Genomic DNA, 19700 nt, shown 5'->3' with positions numbered 1-19700 from the left:
AGATCGAGACCATCCTGGCTAACACGGTGAAACCCCGTCTCTACTAAAAAAATACAAAAAATTAGCCAGGCATGGTGGCGGGCACCTGTAGTCCCAGCTACTCGGGAGGCTGAGGCAGGAAAATGGCGTGAACCCGGGAGGCGGAGCTTGCAGTGAGCCGAGATAGCGCCACTGCACTCCGGCTTGGGCAAAAGAGCGAGATTCTGTCTCAAAAAAAAAAAAAAAAAAAATTAATTAATACGAAATACCCCCATGAGAAGGTTGGTGGGAAGCAGAAGAGACAGAGACTTGAAATATGGATCCCAGGTTTAGCAATTGTGCAGCAGAGTGAGGCCCCAGGCCCTGAAAGGGAAAAACAATCAAAAGCAGCAGAAAATAAGGAGTCAGCCCTCAGGAGCTATTTTTTTTTACTTTAATTTTAGGAAGCACTTCTGCTTCCTCCTCTTTGGAGACTTGTATTCTTAAAAGATTTTAGCCATTTGTAGTGAGTTAGAATTTTGTCTTTAAAAAATCTCCTTAGGGCCATAGTCAGTGTGATTTCTTGAATATTTTCATTCTTAGGCACAATTCAATTCAATTCCGTAAACATTTGAACTTCTATTACAAGGTAGGCAGTTACTAGAGCATGATTCTTCTATTAAGTTCATTTTAATGGTCCTAAGATTTAGGTGGCTTAAAAGGGGTAGCACATTAGTTAATAGTGAAATGATTGTGATAGTAAAAAAAAAAATGCTTCACATGTGCATGTACTTTCTGATGCACCACCATAAAGCGTTTATCATTTGCAATTCAGAGCAACACTGTGAAATAACTGAGGACTACTGTCTTGTACAGATAAAGATGTAAGGAATATAAAATAAAGGCAGAAATTTTATTTTTATTATTGTCATTTTACAGTCAATTTTTAAGAAGGAGATCAAAACCATTAATAATTACTCAGGATTGGCAAGTTTCATAAATTCTTGAATTCATTTTTCCCCTGATTGTAAGAGAAACAATTGTCAACTGTAGAAAAAAAAATTAGAATATAAAGCCACCCTATTTGTAACGCCCACAAATAAACACTATTAATATTTTAGTGTATTTTCAAGGTTTCAAATATTTTTACGTTTTCACAAGTGTGTAATTATCTACACATTTTGCAGCCTGCTTTCTCATATAATGTCAGCTCATAATTTAAACAGACTACACAATAGCCTGTACTAGAGCCCAGTCCACTTCCTTATTCAAGGACCTTATCCTTGAAAAAAGTCAGCCCTCTCACTTGGGTGATCATTTATTTCCTCTCTACTGGGTCATTCCCACCAGCTCACAAATGCACTGCAATGTAGCTCATCTTAAAGCAAAACAAAACAAGAACCACATCTCTCTGAACACCACATGCCTCTTGAGTTTCTACCTTCCCTTTCAGTGTAAAAGTTCTCAAAGTATTCAGCTGCACTTGCCATCCTGTTATTCTCTCTTCAGCACGTTCTGCTCAGGCTTTTGCTCCAACTACATCACTGCAACTGCTCTTGTCAATGCCAACGACCATCACATGGCCATATTCTAAGGACACTTCTCAGCCTGCATCTTATTCAGCCTCTCAGGAGCATTCGACACCATTGATCACCATGTCCATTGCAAAAATCCTGAGATACTCTGAAAATGCTCCCTTCTCTTGGCCTCTAGTACACCACATTTGTTCCTCCATCAGTCACCACCCCTCAGGCATCTGTCCTGGATTCTTCTTATATTTCTGCCCTTAAAACACTGGCAAGACCAAGGGCTCAGTCCTCAGATCTCCTTTCTTCTCTTTCTCCACTAATTTCTTGGGAGACATTACCAAACTTAGGGCATTATATATCATCTACAAGCTGATAACTCCTGTAGGGGTGCAGGAAAAGCTTCCCTTCTGCCCTCTTTAAAGGTTGGCTGGAATGAACTGACAATAGATAGATTAATAGGAGAAAAGGCATACAAATTTACTAACATGCATAAGCACAGGGGCCATATAAAATATGAGACTCAAAGAAAGGCCAGATGCTTGAGGTTTAAATACCCTCTTCACAAGGGGAAGGGAGGTAAGGAAAATGTAGGGGTAGTAAATGATTTTCAGGGGAAATGAATGAGCCCAAAGAACAGACAATAGTTTATAAATAAACAGTAGGGAGGAGTCTATCAAGCTAAGTTTAGACAAAATCATTAAATTCCTTTGTGGTACTGCTCCTTTTCCTTTGCTATAAGGTCATGCAATTCACCAACACTTGTTCGCTCTTCCCAGGAGCATGGCTAAGCTATCTGGGTGTGGTGACAACTTGTAATCCCTTCATTTGTAAATGATTCTCTTAGGAAATTGAATGGGATGAAAAAGTCACTGGAAAGGTGAGGGGTGGAACTGTACTGTGAACAAGGGTTATTTTATTACGCAAATAAAGTTTTCAGGTAATCTCTTGAAGCTACCTTCAGAAGAAACCACAAACAAATTTAATGATGTTGTCTAACTCTGTCTTAAAAGAATCCTCCCTACTGTTTATTTTGCAGATAGGTTATTGATAGTATTTAGTATGAAGAAGCAATGTATACTTAGCAATTAGGGGAGGAAATGTATGAAAATAGAAGAAAATTTATAGCTGACTAAAATCTCCTACAGAATAAGGCAATTTATAATAAGTACAATGCTTCCTAATAAGGCAGGACCAATATGGAGATATGCAAGTTCATTTTTTATACTTTCAGAGTGCTTACCAAGAATACTTGTTCATTCTGTTCCAATAACAACTTTAATTTTCTTTAAATTACAACATTTTCAAATCATCGTTCTCTTGTCAAAGTCAACTCAAACACGTGCAGCTGAAACAAGAATAGGAATTTTAAATTGGATTTGAGATGTGAGTTTATGAAACATTTATTGCTTTGTTTGAATTAGTAAGCGTATGCATCCTTAAAGTCCCACATGAAGATGGTCAACAGTTCAAATGTTACTGATGTGTAGAATTTAAATAAGCCAATAGTACAGAAATATAGTAAAGGCAATAAGACCTTGAACTGTAAGCTCTGACAGGCCTGGATTCAAATTCCACTCGGCCTCTGAATTGATGTGTGAACTTGGACAAGTTTTAAATTTAATTTAATTTTGTTTAATTTTAAGTTCTGGGGTACATTACATGTGCACGATGTGCAGGTTTGTTACATGGGTACATGTGTGCCATAGTGGTTTGCTGCACCTATCAGCCCATCACCTAGTTATTAAGCCCAGCATGCATTAGCTATTTTTCCTGATGCTCTCTGCTCGCACCCCCAACCTCCCCCAACAGGCATCAGTGTATGTTGGTTCCCTCCCTGCATCTATGTGTTCTCATTGTTCAGCTCCCACTTATAAGTGAGAACATGTGGTGTTTGGTTTCCCATTCCTGGGTTAGTTTGTTGAGGATAATGACTTCCACCTCCATCCATGTCCCTGCAAAGGACATGATCTCATTCCTTTCTAGGGCTGCATAATATTCATTGTGTATATGTACCACATTTTCTTTATCCAGTCTATCATTGATGGGCATTTGGGTTGATTCCATGTCTTTGCTATTGTGAATAGTGCTGCAGTGAACATACATGTGCATGTATCTTTATAATGGAATGATATATATATTCCTTTGGGTATATACCCAGTAATGGGATTACTAAGTCAAATGATATTTCTGGTTCTAAATCTTTGAGAAATCGCCACACTGTTTTCCACAATGGTTGAACTAATTTACATTCCCACCAACTGGGTAAAAGCGTTCCTATTTCTCTACAACCTCGCCAGCATCTGCTGTTTCTTGAATTTTTAATAATTGCCATTCTGACTGACATGAGATGGTATTTGGATAAGTTTTTAATCATTCTAAGTAAGGTTATGTTTCCTCATCTGTAAAATGGGGATAATATAGATAATATAATATTGCAACCTTTATAATATTGTCAAGAGTGTTGCATGAGAAAATATGTATAAAAGTGCTTAACATAGTTCCTGATGCATACTAAGTGACCAGTAATTCTTAGCTATTAAATTATCTATACTGCTTTTAAGGTTTTCTCTTAAATTGTATCTGTTAAGACTTTAAAATGTTTTATACTTGCTTATTGCAAACTTCGTTACACACTAAAGATATTTGTGCGGTTCAAATTTACCACTTGCCAAAGGTGTTGCTTTGAATGACTTCCGTGTTCCTTCCATCATGCTTCCTTCTCCAAGAGACACCATGATCTTATGAGTGTAAGCACTAACTGGCAGGTTGCATCATATGAAGCATACTGTCACTTCTGGCATCGATTTCCTCTGCAAATCAGTGATTCAAGTGATCTGAGTTTCTCCATGAACTGGCTTTTAAATAATGGGTAATCATCATCTGTTAACCACTTAAGGGGCCTCAGGGAAACTTGAATGAAGATGAAGTATTTTGTACTAACCATAATGTATTTGGTATTTAATAGTCAAACATAAACCCTTTTTAAGGTCACTGTGGTTAGAGAAGATGGAAGTGATTTTTATGGAATTAAGTTTCCATTGCTTGAACTCAGTTCTGCTGACTGAGAATGCAGGCTGGGTGGATTTGCATTTCACTCCTTCTCTCCTCCCAGCTCTAGTAGTGGTTTACCTCCTCACTCATCTCGCCTGGGCAGCAATAGGATTGCCAAAACAAGGAAAGGATAAAATTCTCCCACTTGAGCTCTATTAAGCAGAAAGTAAAAGAAGCAATTGAGATTATCTTAGTTTCTTCATGCTAAAGGATTTCCTACCAGGAATGAGACAGATAACTGTAATCAGTATGTTCTTTAAATATGTAGTCACATTGTCTGTTGTCTTGGCAGAAATTTGACAGGTTTGTACCATGAGATAGTTTTTCATCCATCACTTCCCTTTCTCCTTTCACCCCTCCCTTCTTTTGTGTTTTTTTAATAGAGATTATCTATAAATTTATGATTAGAAAAAATGGGACTAAGAAAAATGTAGGGACTCCCAATAGCAGACCAACTCTTAAAGACTCTCAAACATAGTCAGATATATCTCTTCACCACCGATCTTTTGCTAGCTCTTTCACATAAGGCTTTTTTATCTGCCCTCTGCAGGACATTCAGCCTTCCCTTTGTCTTCATGTCTGGTTACCTAAGCAATTTATTAGCTCTTCCCTAAGGAACTACCATAAATAACAGAATCTAAACTCTGCATCTTCTCTTTCCCTCAAATAAAGCATTGTCTTTCTCCATCTCTCTCACTGGCAGATGAACTAATTGAAGACAAGGAATGTGTCTTGTATATCCCTGCACCTCCTGCATTTTACTCAAAACAAGAGCTCAATAACTGCTTGTTGAATTATTGAATATAGCTAATATAATAATAGAACCTCTATAATATTATCAAGAGTGTTACATGAGACAACACATATAAAAGTGCTTAGCACAGTTCCTGATGTATGCTAAGTAAGTGTCCAGTAATTCTTAGCTATTAAATTATCTAAACTGCCTTTAAGGTTTTCTCTTAAATTATATCTGTTAAGACTTTAAAATATTATTATACTTGTTTATTGCAAACTTCCTTACAGACTAAAGATATTTGTGTGGTTCAAATTTACCATTTGCCAAAGATGTTTGCTTCGAATGACTTCCATGTTCCTTCTGTCATTCTTCCTTCTCCAAGAGACACCATGATCTTATTTGAATTGTTGAATATAAAAGGGACAATTAGGGAATATTGTTTAGGTTGCAGCTAGGAAAGCTTCTGTGCTTGGTCTGCTGATCTGGGCTAGTTTTGCAGATGCCAGTTTTGCTTAATATGGTTAGGACAATTGCCAGAGAGTTAGAAATATTCTAAGATCTGCTTAGAAAGCTTTATCTTCTAGTGTGCTCTGATATGGACCTGCAGAAAAAACCTAGACCCCTCCTAACCTCAAGGGAACACTGGGTTGGTGCAGCTTCTTGGACATCAACAGTGCCTTCTAGGAACATATATTCTAAGAAAATCCATTGCCTATTAAGATATGGAGTGGTTGCCCAGTTTCTTTTCTAATGAGTGCATTCTCTTCTCTCTTATGTTTGCTCTCTTGTGTTAATATAACAAAAAGAGCATTTGGTGTGTAACTGCTATTGCATGAGCTCTCCATTTTCTTGCAAATAGGTGGATACGTGACTTCCTCACTAATGACTGTCACATGATATAAGAGAAACCCATCACCATAAAATATAGCATTCTTAGAAGACTCTTTCGCATCAATGAAACCCACTTATGCTGCTGAAAATGTTTTTAACCTGTCTGCTTCGATGTGGGAAGTGGATGTCATTGGTAGGACATGCATGAACTGAACAGATAAAGCCTAACTTCATGCTGTGTGCTTATACCACCTGCAGATCTGCATGCATGCGGGTATGTGACTGAAGGACTGCCTCTGCTCAAGCCCTGAAAGACAGTCCTCCCTTACACTAAAGGGAAGGAGACAGAAGATTTCAAAGTCAGCTCCTGTGTCATCTTCTCCCCTTTTCTTCTCCACATTTGTTTTTCAGAGGAATCTTAATAGATGGAGGGAGTTCGTTGTATTTGCAACTTGGAGGGGTCTCATTTTAGTTTTCACATAAAAGCAATAAGAAGAGATAAGGACAGATGAGAGTTATAAAGGGCATCCAGTGTGAAAGAAGCTTCCCAAGGCAAGGTGATATTTAGTTCAGGTATGTTTTGAACCTTGTTGTGAGGTATGTTAGCTTGCAAGCATTACAAATTTTAGAAAATGGCACTAGTAAGTCCTTCATTATCCAGCAGAAACTGAGCCAACAGCCACTGGTGACATCTGTATCTGATTGTTGAAGAGAGAGAGGGAATATTTTTGCCTATATTATGTTGCTCCTAAATTCTGATTGAACACAAAATAAGACAGGTGAGTGATGCTTGCATAGTGCCAGTGTGAAAATGAAGCTCAAACGAAGTGCCCATTAAAAAATGAAGTGCATTTCTAATGAATTGCAAGAATCACTTAACACTGAGACTCCTAAAGAAAATCAAGAGATTCTGAGACAGAATATACTGAAATGTATCTTGTGCCTTGCAATTTATCATGGCACTTTTTGGTTTCTCTTTTAACATCCCATGAAAGGCAGAAAAGACCATCCTTCTTTTGTATATCAAGGTACAGAGCATTCCATCATCGCAAGGATGGCCCACGTTACCCTTTTATAGCCACACTCACTTCCCTCAACCCCCTCTACTCAGCCCCCGGCAATCACTAATCTGTTATGTTTCTATAATTTCATCATTTCAATAATGATTTCATCATTTCAATAGTGTCATATAAATGGAATCATAGAATATGTAATTTTGGGGGGATTTCCCTTTTCACTCAGCAAAATTCTCCAGAGATTCACTCAGGTTTTTGTAGATATCAAGAGTTTGTTCTTTTTTATTGCCGAGCAGTGTTCTATGATCTGTCTGTACCAGTTTGCTTAACCATTCTTTTACTGAAGGACATGTGAGTTGTTTCCACTTTTTATTACAAATAGAGCTGCTGTAAACATCTTTGTACCAGTTTTTGTGTAAACATAGGTTTTTATTTCTCTGAAATAAATGCGCAGGAGTACAATTGCTGGGTCATATGGTCATTGAATGTTTTGTGTTTTAGAAAATTGCCATATTGTCTTCCAGAGTGGCTATACCATATTACACTTCCATCATTGTATGAGCAATCCAGCTTGTCCACATCCTCACCAGCATTTGGAGGTGTCACTTTTTTTTGAGACAGAGTCTTGCTCTGTCGTCCAGGCTGGAGTGCAGTGGCACGATCTCGGCTCACCACAACCTCCGCCTCCCGGGTTCAAGTGATTCTCCTGCCTCAGCCTCCTGAGTAGCTGGGATTACAGGTGTGCGCCACCACCTCTGAGTAGTTTTTGTATTTTTAATACAGATGGGGTTTCACCATATTGGCCAGGCTGGTCTCGAACTCCTGACATCGCAATCCATCCACCTTGGCCTCCCAAAGTGCTAGGATTGTAAGGCATGAGCCACTGTGCCCGGCCAGAGGTGTCACTATTTTTTTAAGCCATTCTGATGGATTTGTAGTGTGATATCTCATTGTGGTTTTAACTTGCCTTTCACTAATGGTTAATGATGTGAAATATCTTCTCATGTACTTGTTTGACATCTTCCATTTTCTTTGGTAAAATTTTCTGGCATGCTTTTGCTCATATTGGATTTCTTGTTTCAATAATGTTATATCTGAGAGCTTATTATATATTCTAGATACTTGTCCATTGTTGGAATGTAATTTGCAAATATGTTATCTCAGTCTACAGTTTCTGCTTTCATCTACTTCACATGAGCTTTCACAGAGCAAGTTTTTAATTTTTGCAGTAACCAACTTATTGTCTTTTTACTTGTTTTATGGATCATGCTTTTGGAGGCAAGTCTAAGAACCTCTTGCCAGTCCTAGATCTTGAAGATTATTTCCTATGTTTCTTTCTTTCTAAAAGTTTTATGGTTTTATTGCATTTAAATTCATGAGTTAATTTTTGAATCAATTTTGTATGAGGTGTGAAGGTTAAGTCAGGTATTTTTTCGCTTGTTTGTTTTTTGTTTTTTGTATGGATGTCCTATTGCTCCAGCACCATTTGTTGAAAAGCTATCTTTACACCACTGGAATGCTTTTATACCTTAGTCAAAAACCACTTGAGCATTTGTGTGGTTCTATTCTTTGGTTCTCTATTCTGTTCCCTTACCTTTTCCTCCACCAATACCACCCAGTCTTGATTACTATAACTACATGATAAATCTTGAAATTTGGTAGAATAATTCCTTCCACTTTATTCTTTTTCAAAATTATTTTAACTATTCCAGGGCCTATGCTTTTCCATAAAAATTTTTAAATAATTCTATCAATATCTGCAAAAATAAAATTCTTACTTGGATTTTGATGGATGTTGCATTAAACCTGTTTACCAATTTGAGGGGAATTAACATATATATTATCTTAAAATCTACAAACATATGTCTTCCATTTAGGTAGACTTTTTTACTTCTTTCATCAGAAATGTGTAATTTTCAGCATACAAATTCTAAATATGTTTTGTTAGATTTACACTTAAGTGTTTAATATTTTGAGCAATTACATATAGTAATGTATTTTTAATTTTGGTGTCTTCATATTTATTGTTGGTATAGAGAAATATAATTTTTTAATATTTATCTTAAATCCTGCAACATTGATAAACTCATTAATTAGCCATAGGAAAGGTACTTTTATAGATTCCTTCGGATTTTTTAATATAGACAATCATGCTATCTGTAAATCAAGCAGCTATATTTTTTTCCTTTTTAATCTGTAAGTATTTTGATTTCTTTTCTTGTCTTATTGCTGTAGCTGGAACTTCCAGCATATGTTGAATAAGAACGATGAGATCAGATACATTGTCTTGTTCCTGTTGTTAGGGGAAAAACATTCAGTTTTTCACCATAAAGTATAACCTTAGATAGAGGTTTTTGGCAGATGTTTTAAAATCATGTTTAGAAAGTTCCTCTCCTGTTCTATTTTTCTGAGCATTTTTAACATGAATCAGTGTTGAATTTTGCCAAAGTCTTTTTATGTATCAGTAGATATGATCACGTGATTTTTCTTCTTAGGCTTCTTAATATGATGAATTACTATTGTGAAAGTACCAGGGATTTGTTTTAATCAGATACAGTAAGACAGGCAGACATGGAGTAACTGCTATGATAAGTTTGTTACACTCACAGATCCCTAGAAACAGGGAGCATTCCATACTACAGAATGGAGTCACATGGGAAAGCCCCGAGGTTAGTTAGGAGGCAGCGGAGTGAGTAGAGAACTTGGGCAAGAGCCTTTATTGTGATTTTCATAGGAAAGAATGGGTAAGGCTGGGAATGAAGTCTTAGCAAGTTTAGGATTGACTGGCTAGTCTGAATCATTTTGGTGGACTCTTGGGGGTAGATGTTGTTGCCAGTTGTCTAGCAACTGACCCTGGGGTGATTAGGGTAAGGCAATAGTGGCCCAGAGCATAGGAGCCCAAAGGAGGTGGTTGGAAGTATGGGTGCTAGATTGGTCAGTTTGCATAAGAAAGGGGAGCTCCCAGGCTAGTCATTTGTTTTCTCTAGGAATCAACTAGTTGGGGCAGCTCCTCCCTGGTCCAGAAGACCTCGGATGTCAAAGTATTAAAATAGAAACTAGAAAACATGATTAATACAATTACATTGATTTCTATACTATAAGCTAGGCTTGCATCTCTGGAATAAACTCAGTTTGATCATAGTGTATAATTCTTTTTATATATTGCTGAATTCTACATGCTAATATTTCATTAAGAGTTCTTACATCTGTGTTCATGAATGATATTGATGTATAATTTTATTGTTTCATTCTGTTTTTATCTTGTTTGGGTACATAAGGATTGATATAGTTTGGAAATTTGTCCACTCCAAATTGTTGGAGGCAGAGCCTAGTGGGTCATGGGGGTGGATCCTTCATGAACTGCTTGGTCCTCACAGTAATGACTTCTCACTCTAGTTCCTGGGAGATCTGATTTTTATAAAGAGCCTGGCACCTCCCTCCTCTCTCTCTCTCACTTCCTGCCATGTGATCTCTACACACCTGTTCCCCTTCACCTTCAGCCATGAGTGGAAGCTCCCTGAAGCCCTCACTAGAAGCAGATGCTGGCACTATGTTTATTATGTAGCTTGCAGAACCATCAGCTAAATAAACCTCCTTTTTTTTAATAATTTGTTTGATCTCAGGTATTTCTAGCAAAACAGACTAAGACAAAGGTAATACTAGCTTCATAAACCAACTGGAAAGTGTTACCTTCACTTCTATTTTCTGAAAGAGACTCTGTAAAATTAGTGTTAATTCTTCTGTAAAAGTTCAGTAGAATCTCCTATTAAATCATTTGAGCCGGAACATTTATTCTTGGTAGCTTTACAAATCACACATTTAATTTTCTTAACAGTTGTAGGGCTATTCAAACTACCTTTCATATTGGAGAAGTAGTTTATATTTTATGAGAAATTGGTCTGTTTCCTCTAAGTTGTTAAATATACGCATGTAGAGTTCTTTATAGTATTCCCTGCATATCCTTTTTGTGTCTGCAGGGTCTATCGTAGTATGCCCTATTTCATTCCTAATGTTGGTAATTTGTGACATCTTTTTTTGTTCCCTTGTCAAACTTGCTAATAGTTTGTTTATTTTATTGATCTTTTCAATGAATCAGCTCTTTGTTTCATTGATTTTATTATTTTTCTATTTTTAATTTTATCAGTTTCTATCTTTCAGTTCACTGGTTCTTTCTTCTGTCACTTCTTTTCTGATGTTCAGCCCATCTGCTAAGCTTTTTATTAGACTCTTTTGGTTATTTTTCAGTTTGAAATTTCCAAATGAGCCATGCACAGTGGCTCATGCCTGTAATCCCAGGACTTTGGGAGGCTGAGGTAAAAGGATCACTTGAGGCCAGGAGTCTGAGACCAGCCTGGGCAACATAGTGAGACCCTCTCTCTCAAAAAAAAAAATCCATATGGTTCTTTTTTCTATTTTATATTTATTTGCTATCAATTTCTATTTCTTTTCTAAAACTACTTTTTCATCTGCATCATGCATGTTCATAATTGCTGTTGAAACATTGTTCGTGATGGCTAAATTAAAATCTTTGTCAGACAATGCTAACACCCCTGCCATCTGGTGTTGTCCTCTATTGACTGTCATTTTTTATTTAATTTGAGATCTTTCTGATTCTTGGTATAAAGAGTTTTTTTTTTAAATCTGGACATTTCTGTATTATGTCCTGAAACTCTGGATCTAATGTAAACCTTTTGTTTTAGCTGGCTTTTTTTTTTGACACCACTCTGGCAGTGAAAGTGGGGTGTGCTGCCTCATCATTACCAAATAGAGGTAGAAGTCCATGTTCCTCACTCAGCCTCTGTTGACACCCACGTAGGGAGGGCCTCCTCATTACTGCTGGGCAGGAGTGGGAGTTCTGGCTCCCCACATGGTCTCCACTGACACTGTGGTGGTAGTGGCTTCATTAACACTGGACAATGATTAAAGCCTTGACTGTCTATTAGTCCCCTTCCAACACCATCAGTGGAGAAAGGGAAGGGATTCTCATTACTGACAGGTGGGGGAGGAAGTCTAGTTTACCCACATGGTCTCCACTGACACTGCCAGTGTGAAATAGAGTCTCATTATTGGCTAGGAAGAATAAAATTTCTGGCTCTCTACTTGGCCTTCTATAACATTATTCTGGCAGGGATGTTATGCATCTTGTTACAGCCTTGCTAGGGTGAAGATCAGGCTGCCCACTCAGACTTTGCTAGCATGGTTAGGAAGGGACAACAGTTTTTTGCTGTGATGCTTGACTGCCATAGAGCAGCTATTATCTAAATATTATCTATTTTGCCAGACTGCCTGTTACCTAGTCATTTCATTAAAGAGCAGCCTTTTTTTAGTTGCTTTTTATTTATTTATTTGTTGTCTGCACCAGTTGGTTTTTCCAGGTACTGCCTTCTTCTGTCCCAAGTCTTTGATATATAGAGCTAAATAAAAGGAATTCTGGGGAACTCTCTATTGTGTCCTTCCTTGATCTCAGAGTCCCTAGCTGATTTGTCTTCTTCTCTCCACCTTTGAAGTCTTCATATGTTTATTTTATACACACTATCCAGGTCTTAGCTGTACTTAGCCAAAGAAATAGGGGAATGTATGACTACTTCATCTTTGCACAAGGAGGAAATTAATAATCATATTTTATGAGAAAATCTTGAAATACATTTTGGACCTTCAGTTACCACTGTACATGCAGAACTCCATTGTTACAGCATAAGAGTGCCTGTGAGACCCCTCAAGAGGACACGTTTTTGCTAGACCATGGCATCATGCTCTCATCTCAGAGGCTGTATGGGGAGAGTGATGTATTTTAAATTTAAAAACATAAAACATTAGAAGAAGAGAATGAAGCAGCCTTAAATGGAGTCTAAATATTGAGTAAAGTTGGGCTGCACCACTTAATTGAGGATAAACTTACCACAACTCTTCCTTTGCTGTGGCATTTGAGACTATGAATTAAATGGAACTTTGAATCAAATAATAAGCTTTTAAAAAAGCAAAAAAAACTTATGCTTATCTAAGGTTTACAGCCTTCATTTTTTTGAGAGGTTGCAACTTTACATAAAATGAAATCACCATAAAATGATACAGCCATAAAATGAAAGCTACTAACCTCAGCAGTGTAGGATGTGAGTAGAGCTGGTTAGAGAAGGCAAGAAAGGGGATAAAAATCACAGAGGGCCCTGGTCACTAAAGTACACTTTAAAGAATATGCCCACTGTTTGTCATGTAGTAGACGATCATAAATATGTGCTGAATTGAACAGGTGCAAGACATGAACTAATTGTTAAGGCAAGAATTGAATACACTAAACATATCATTATATAATTGCTGTTTTCAGTTGTCCCCACTGCCCTGAAGACTCTATATTTGTATTTTTCAATGCATTAAGTGAGACATACTATAGGCCATCAAAAATAGTTATTACATTCAATTAAAAAACAATCACATTTAAAAAGGACAGAAAAAAAAAGAGAAGTGAAGGTTTGGCAGAGTTTGGGTAATTATTACTGCTATTCACCAATACTTTTGGTCCTTTTCTTACTGGAATCATGGTAGATTTTACTTTCCGATCCCCTGGAAGTCGGGCATGAGTTTGACCTTTAAAATGTGGCAGATGAAGAATGTCACTTTAGGAGCCAGCTTTAAGAGCTAAGGTATGATTCTTCCATGTGGTTTTCCTGGGCTATGCCAAGCAGCACTGTTCCAGATGGAGGAGGCTGCATCTCTGGCTGCAGGCAAATCAAGCAGGGCAGGACATTTAGTGTGAGCAGGAAATTAATCAGGAAAGACAAAAATCAAGCAAGACATTTAATGTGAACAAAGAATCAATCTTTACTGTTTAAAATGATAAAAAAAAGCAGGGGTTATTTGTTACTATAACATTACATAACCCATCCTGAATAATAGAAAATAGTAAGAGTGTGTCTTTGGCAGTAGGATTATAGGGACTTTTTCTTTTCTTTTCTCTTATCTTCTCGTATTTTGTAATTTTTCAAATAATGTTTTTATCTATTTTTTACTTTTGTAGAATGTGTATAGTTTATAATAAGGAAACAAAATTAACTTAAACGGGGGGCAGAGACATTTTTATGATTCGAATATGTTTAAAATTTGAAATGATGTTATATTTTATTGACAAATGTATAAATGTACAGGATTAATGCCATTTTCTTGAACTTAGAGTATGTTGGTGCATGCTCTTTAGTCTCCAAGAACACTGAAAGACAAAGTGTTACACTGTCATTAAACCAAGGCCTATGATCTTGACATACATCTGCTCTAGCCCTTAAGAAATGCTCTTCCAGGAGGGTGGTAGGCCTCTTGGGGTTCTGGGAGACTTGTGTGTGACTGACAACTTCCCTTTTGTCTGCAGTTGGTGGATCAGGCAAGAGGCAACCAATAATGATGTGTTGACCATGAGAGGGGTGTGTTTGCTGATTTTCCCTTCCCTCACCTTCCCCTCTGTACAAAACACACACACACACACACACACACACACACACACACACACACACAGAGAGAGAGAGAGAGAGAGAAAGAACAGAGAATAGTATGGCTAGGGTCATTCAAGAAGACCCAGAACATCTACACATTGCCTTTATCAGACAGGAGGGCCTTTCATGTGAACTGTATAGGAGGTACCTGAATAAAAGTGATTCTGTTTCTATTCTGGTGCAAGCTCAGAACTTCTAGACACAGGGTTCACATGTGTTTGTCTGCACATATTCACTGGATGACTTGAGTCAGATCAATAAAAGCCCATGCCTTCAATCTGGCAGAATCATCAACCAGGGATAATATAGAGAGTAATTACAGAGTCTCAGCACTATAATTTTTCTTTCAACCTCCCCTGACACAATCAGAAGATAGTTTTTGATGTCTTTGATGATTGAGGCTTCATAAACTAAAACTAAGAATGTCTAGATATTTTAAAAGGTTAATATTTTGCAACTTTGCCTACAGTCAAGTATTATTTAGAGTTCCACTTTAGTAACCTAGAACTATATAACACACCATCAATAGAAATAAACCTCTTATTGGTCCCACTAAAAAAGATAGTGAAGCCCTGGTTTTATAAATAAATGCTTGATTCTTATTCTTCTTCTATCACCCCTCAGAACCACATTTAGTATGTGAAATAATGAATTCTACTTCTAATTAAGAAGTTAAAAGGAGCCAAAAGAAGTGATGATAGTGAATAGCACTTATTATAAAAGAAACACTTTCGGGAATGGTCTCTTTTTTTAAGGAACCAAAAAACTTTTAGATCCTAAACTATACCTGGAGGAAAAAAGATAACTTTATTAAGAACCTTTACATTTCTCCAATTAGTTTTGGAATAGCAAGTTAGTATAAATGATCTCTCTAGCCCTACACTTGTTCTGTTAAGTTTTTGAAAATAAAAGAAACAAAACATATATACATATTGTGAAAGCAAACGCCTTTTACTGATATTGTCCAGTTTAGCCTTCAAAATATTTAATGCCTTTCTACTCTAAAATGTCTAGGTAGAGGAAAAAATTATTTTTAAAGTTTTTCAAATGTCAACCCTTAAGTGCAGTTCCATGCACTCACACTGGAAACTAGGTCTTGGCATGGAAGATATCTGGGGATCCTGTAGACTCAAAGGGTTCTGAAAGAAAGTTAATAACCTTTTTTCCTTGTTACTAAAAAAGACCCAGGTGAGGCGTCTCATACATCCGCAGGGAGCAGCTAGCTGCTGAACCGTTTCCTCCGCCAGCCAGACTCCCTCGGCTTTCATCTCATCTTGCTAACATTTTACAAAGATGTTTGTGGCAATGAAATTGATAGCAAACTTGACAATTCATACGGCATTTAGATGTTCCTTCTTTTTTAATTCTATTAACTGAGATGAACCCAATCTGCTGAAGCCATTCATTGGGAGAGCTCAGGACCTCGTCTTATAAGACTAGGTCAGACTTTCTGGCCATGGTGCCTTGTTCCGTAGATCTAATTAGCACTGAGAGCAGCTTCCTAGCATCTAAAACATAAGCTGATCTGGATTCTGATGCCCTGATCTGGATTCTAAATTTGGAATCATTTTTCTTAAATGATCTTACTTCCTATTATTTACAAAATAGGTTGATCTGCAGAAAAGGGTGCTCATATTCCCTCAACTAGGGGCATCAGCTAGCTCATTAATCAACAAGTATTTTTCCCTGGGATCTATTATGTGCCCCAGGGTGCACTGGAGCTAGTACTGCAATCTGTGAAAAAGTTGTTATAACCTTGTTAGAATTTGGTTGATTCCACAGAGCTCCATCTCCTAAGAGCCTTTGAAATCATTTTGCAACTACTTCCTACACAGCCAGCACTCACTCACCCAGAAAGTTCAGTTGCTGTCATGATTAAGCCGGTGGAGAGGGTGGGAGCGGGAGAGTGGAAACGAGGATAAAGAGAGAGATCTTGTGCTGAGAGCCTGGAAGCCTTCGTTACTTAATGCAATGAAGAGTTCAGATTCCCCTCACTCCCCAGGCTGCATGAGCTTCTGTGCCAAGTAGAAGGTCATGTAATTGTGATTTGAAAAAGACAGGCCTGGAACCCATGCACAATTTTAAAGTTATGCATGGAGTCAAAGGGAGAGAAGGGAGGCAAGGGGAATAAAGACATCCTTAACAACCAGGAAGTGAGTGTGTTTTCTTCCTCTCCTCATCCTGAAGCTAGAGCTTCTACCAGGCAGGAAAAACAGGTTGTTCTTTGGGGCATTGGTCCTGCTGGTCCAGTCTAACAAGGCGTGCTTACTAATTGGTGTGCATTTCTCTCTTTCTGCCCCAGGACAGCTTTCCTGCTCGCTTTGGAGGAGTCCACTTTGTCAACCAGCCCTGGTACATTCATGCCCTCTACACACTCATCAAGCCATTTCTTAAAGACAAGACCAGGAAACGGGTAATGAAAACAAATGCATCATGTAAATTCCTGGGACAGTTATGGTGCTTCTCTTTTCTCTCTCCCCTCCTCTCTCCTTTCCCCCTTTTTTCTCTCTTTCTCTCTTTATCTTTCACTGTGGTTTTTCCACAGCCCCTAAGCATTTGAGCCTCAGCTGGAGTTTGCAAATGGCCTGGGTTTAATTAATAATTCAGTAGAACTGGGTTATTTTCGGAGTCCCCGTGACAAACCAAAAGAAACTTTGAAGGCATGCAAATACCAGAGGCTCATGTTACTGTAAATTCTTATGGGAGATGCTGGGTCCAGCAGCTTTCCTGTTCATAAAATATTTTAGTAGCTAGCATTTTGTTCTGCAAATGTATTAGTGCTATGAAGAATGATTACAATTTTTCTTCCCTCTCATAGTTTTGGGTGATAACTGCTAACTCCATCACGTGTAAAGCTGGAAAAGCATTCTTCTTTGGAAATAACACTGCTCTTATGAGGAAGGCTTTTACAGTCTTAATTATATCAACTGATAACACTTGGGAAGCCAGCTTTTTCCATCAATCAGAGTTGGGCTTTTTCATGGCATTTTGATGAGCTGAGTAACTGAACATTCCTTAACCACTCTGAATCTCAATTTTCTCATTTATAAATTGGGGAAACTAACACCCACATCACAGAGTTGTTGGGGAAATCTAATGAGACAGCTAATGAAAACACGTATCATGATGCAGTTGGTACATCATGAGACTCGGTGACTTTTATTTATCTTTACCATTTAGCTCTCTTTTCTTTTTTTCCCAATGTTATTAAGGTATAATTGACAACTAAATATTGGATATATTTAAGGTGTTCAGTGTGATGTTTCTATATACCTATGCATTGTGAAATGATTGCCACAATCAAGCTATTAACACATCTATTACCTCCTATAGTTATGATTTGTGTGTGTGTGTGTGTGTGTGTGTGTGCGTGTGTGGTGAGAACACTTAAGATCTACTCTCTCGGCCAATATCAAATAAACAATACAATATTATTACTTATTACAGTATCCATACTGTACATTAGGTCTCCAAAATCTATTCTCATCCTATATAACTGAAACTTTGTCCTCTTTGTCCAACATCTCTCCATTTCCCCTACTCTCAGCTCCTGGCAACCACCCTTCTATTCTATACTTCTATGATTTCAATTCGTTTAGATTTCACATATAAGTGTGATCATGTAGTATTTGTTTTTCTGTGTCTGGCTTATTTTTGTTAACATAATGTTCTTTAGATTCATCCACATTGTTGAAAATGACAGGATTTCATTCTTCTTTAAGGCTGCATAGTATTCCACTGGGTATATATCCATTTATCTGTTAATGGACACAGGTTGTATCCATATCTTGGCTATTATGAATAATGCTACAGTCTTATCTTTGAGACTTTCTATTTTCAGCTACCTCCTGGGTCAGGAACACCACTCCTCATGGGAACCTGGCTAGGGTAATCCTACAACACCTTCTCCTGACACCCAGGGTAGCTGACACTAGGGAAGAGCTCTGAGTATTCAGGAGGGACTGATAATGTGAGGGATTCCCCGCCACCTCCCACACTCTGCAGGGTGTCTAACTCCTAGATCTCAGATGCTTCCAGGTCCTTTAGAGAGCATTGCAATGGGGTAGGGCAGGGGTAATTTCCCTGTTCTCAAACAAGTTTGAAACCAGGAATTAGAACTTACTGGGATTAGGAGGCAGAAATGTTTTAAAACCCATCTGGGGCTCAGGACAGTGCTAAGAACAGAGAAGTGTTCCAGGACTGTTCTCAACACGGCTTCAGGCTTTCCAGCAACTTATTCTTCTATTCAGGTTGGAGCCAGAGAGAATTCCTCTCATAGTGGACACTTGCTGCCATGCCATAGGCGGGCATTTTTGGAGCTTTGGGCACAGGATAGATTCTAACAGGTAGAGGGGCCAGCCTCCTCCTTCTGCATTCCTCCATTCCACAAGACCCCCAGAAGGGAAGGTCACCTTTAATAGCACTCTTTGTCCTTCAAAAACTGGCCATGTTGGGTGGAGGGGTACAAATGTTTTCTCTAAACACCAGGGCTGATATTTCGCTCCAGCATGTTTCATATACAGCACCCTCTGAAAAGTTTTATAAAAGCCAGAAAAGTGACTTTCTTCAAAAGAAATAATTCTTATTAAAATTCAGTCATATTCAACTGCAATATCAGAAATTTCGATATTTTGATATACTTTCTGAAGTTCTCCAGTAGTCTTCTGAAGAATTAGCACTTCTTGTCCCCTTCATCTTTAAATGATGTCGTTACATCATGAGTTAAAATCAATACAATAGAACAAGGTAGCAAGTGTTTATTATTGAGGTCTTCTGTGTAAGTATTTTAAAAATCACATATAGGCCGGGCGTGGTGGCTCATGCCTGTAATCCCAGCACTTTGGGAGGCTGAGGCATGTGGATCACGAGGTCAGGAGATTGAGACCATCCTGGCTAACATGGTGAAACCCCGTCTGTACTAAAAAATACAAAAAAATGGCCGGGAGCGGTGGCTCACGCTTGTAATCCCAGCACTTTGGGAGGCCGAGGCAGGCGGATCACGAAGTCAGGAGATCGAGACCACAGTGAAACCCTGTCTCTACTAAAAATACAAAAAATTAGCTGGGCGTGGTGGCAGGCGCCTGTAGTCCCAGCTACTCGG

The 19700-nt window shown here is 38.1% G+C and overlaps 1 protein-coding gene across 1 annotated transcript in view; it reads left to right on the top strand.

The window, feature by feature from the left end:
* CLVS1 (clavesin 1) overlaps positions 1-19700 on the top strand; it is a 193513-nt gene that overhangs the window by 135020 nt on the left and 38793 nt on the right. Inside the window, exon 3 of the mRNA XM_058443674.1 lies at positions 16902-17056. Within this exon, the coding sequence (XP_058299657.1) occupies positions 16902-17056 (155 nt within the window). The remainder of the gene's footprint in view (positions 1-16901; positions 17057-19700) is intronic.

The sequence above is a fragment of the Hylobates moloch genome, unplaced genomic scaffold (assembly GCF_009828535.3).
Source record: "Hylobates moloch isolate HMO894 unplaced genomic scaffold, HMol_V3 SCAFFOLD_9, whole genome shotgun sequence".
NCBI classification, from domain to species: Eukaryota; Metazoa; Chordata; class Mammalia; order Primates; family Hylobatidae; genus Hylobates; species Hylobates moloch.
This window is presented reverse-complemented; position numbering and strand designations above follow the sequence as displayed.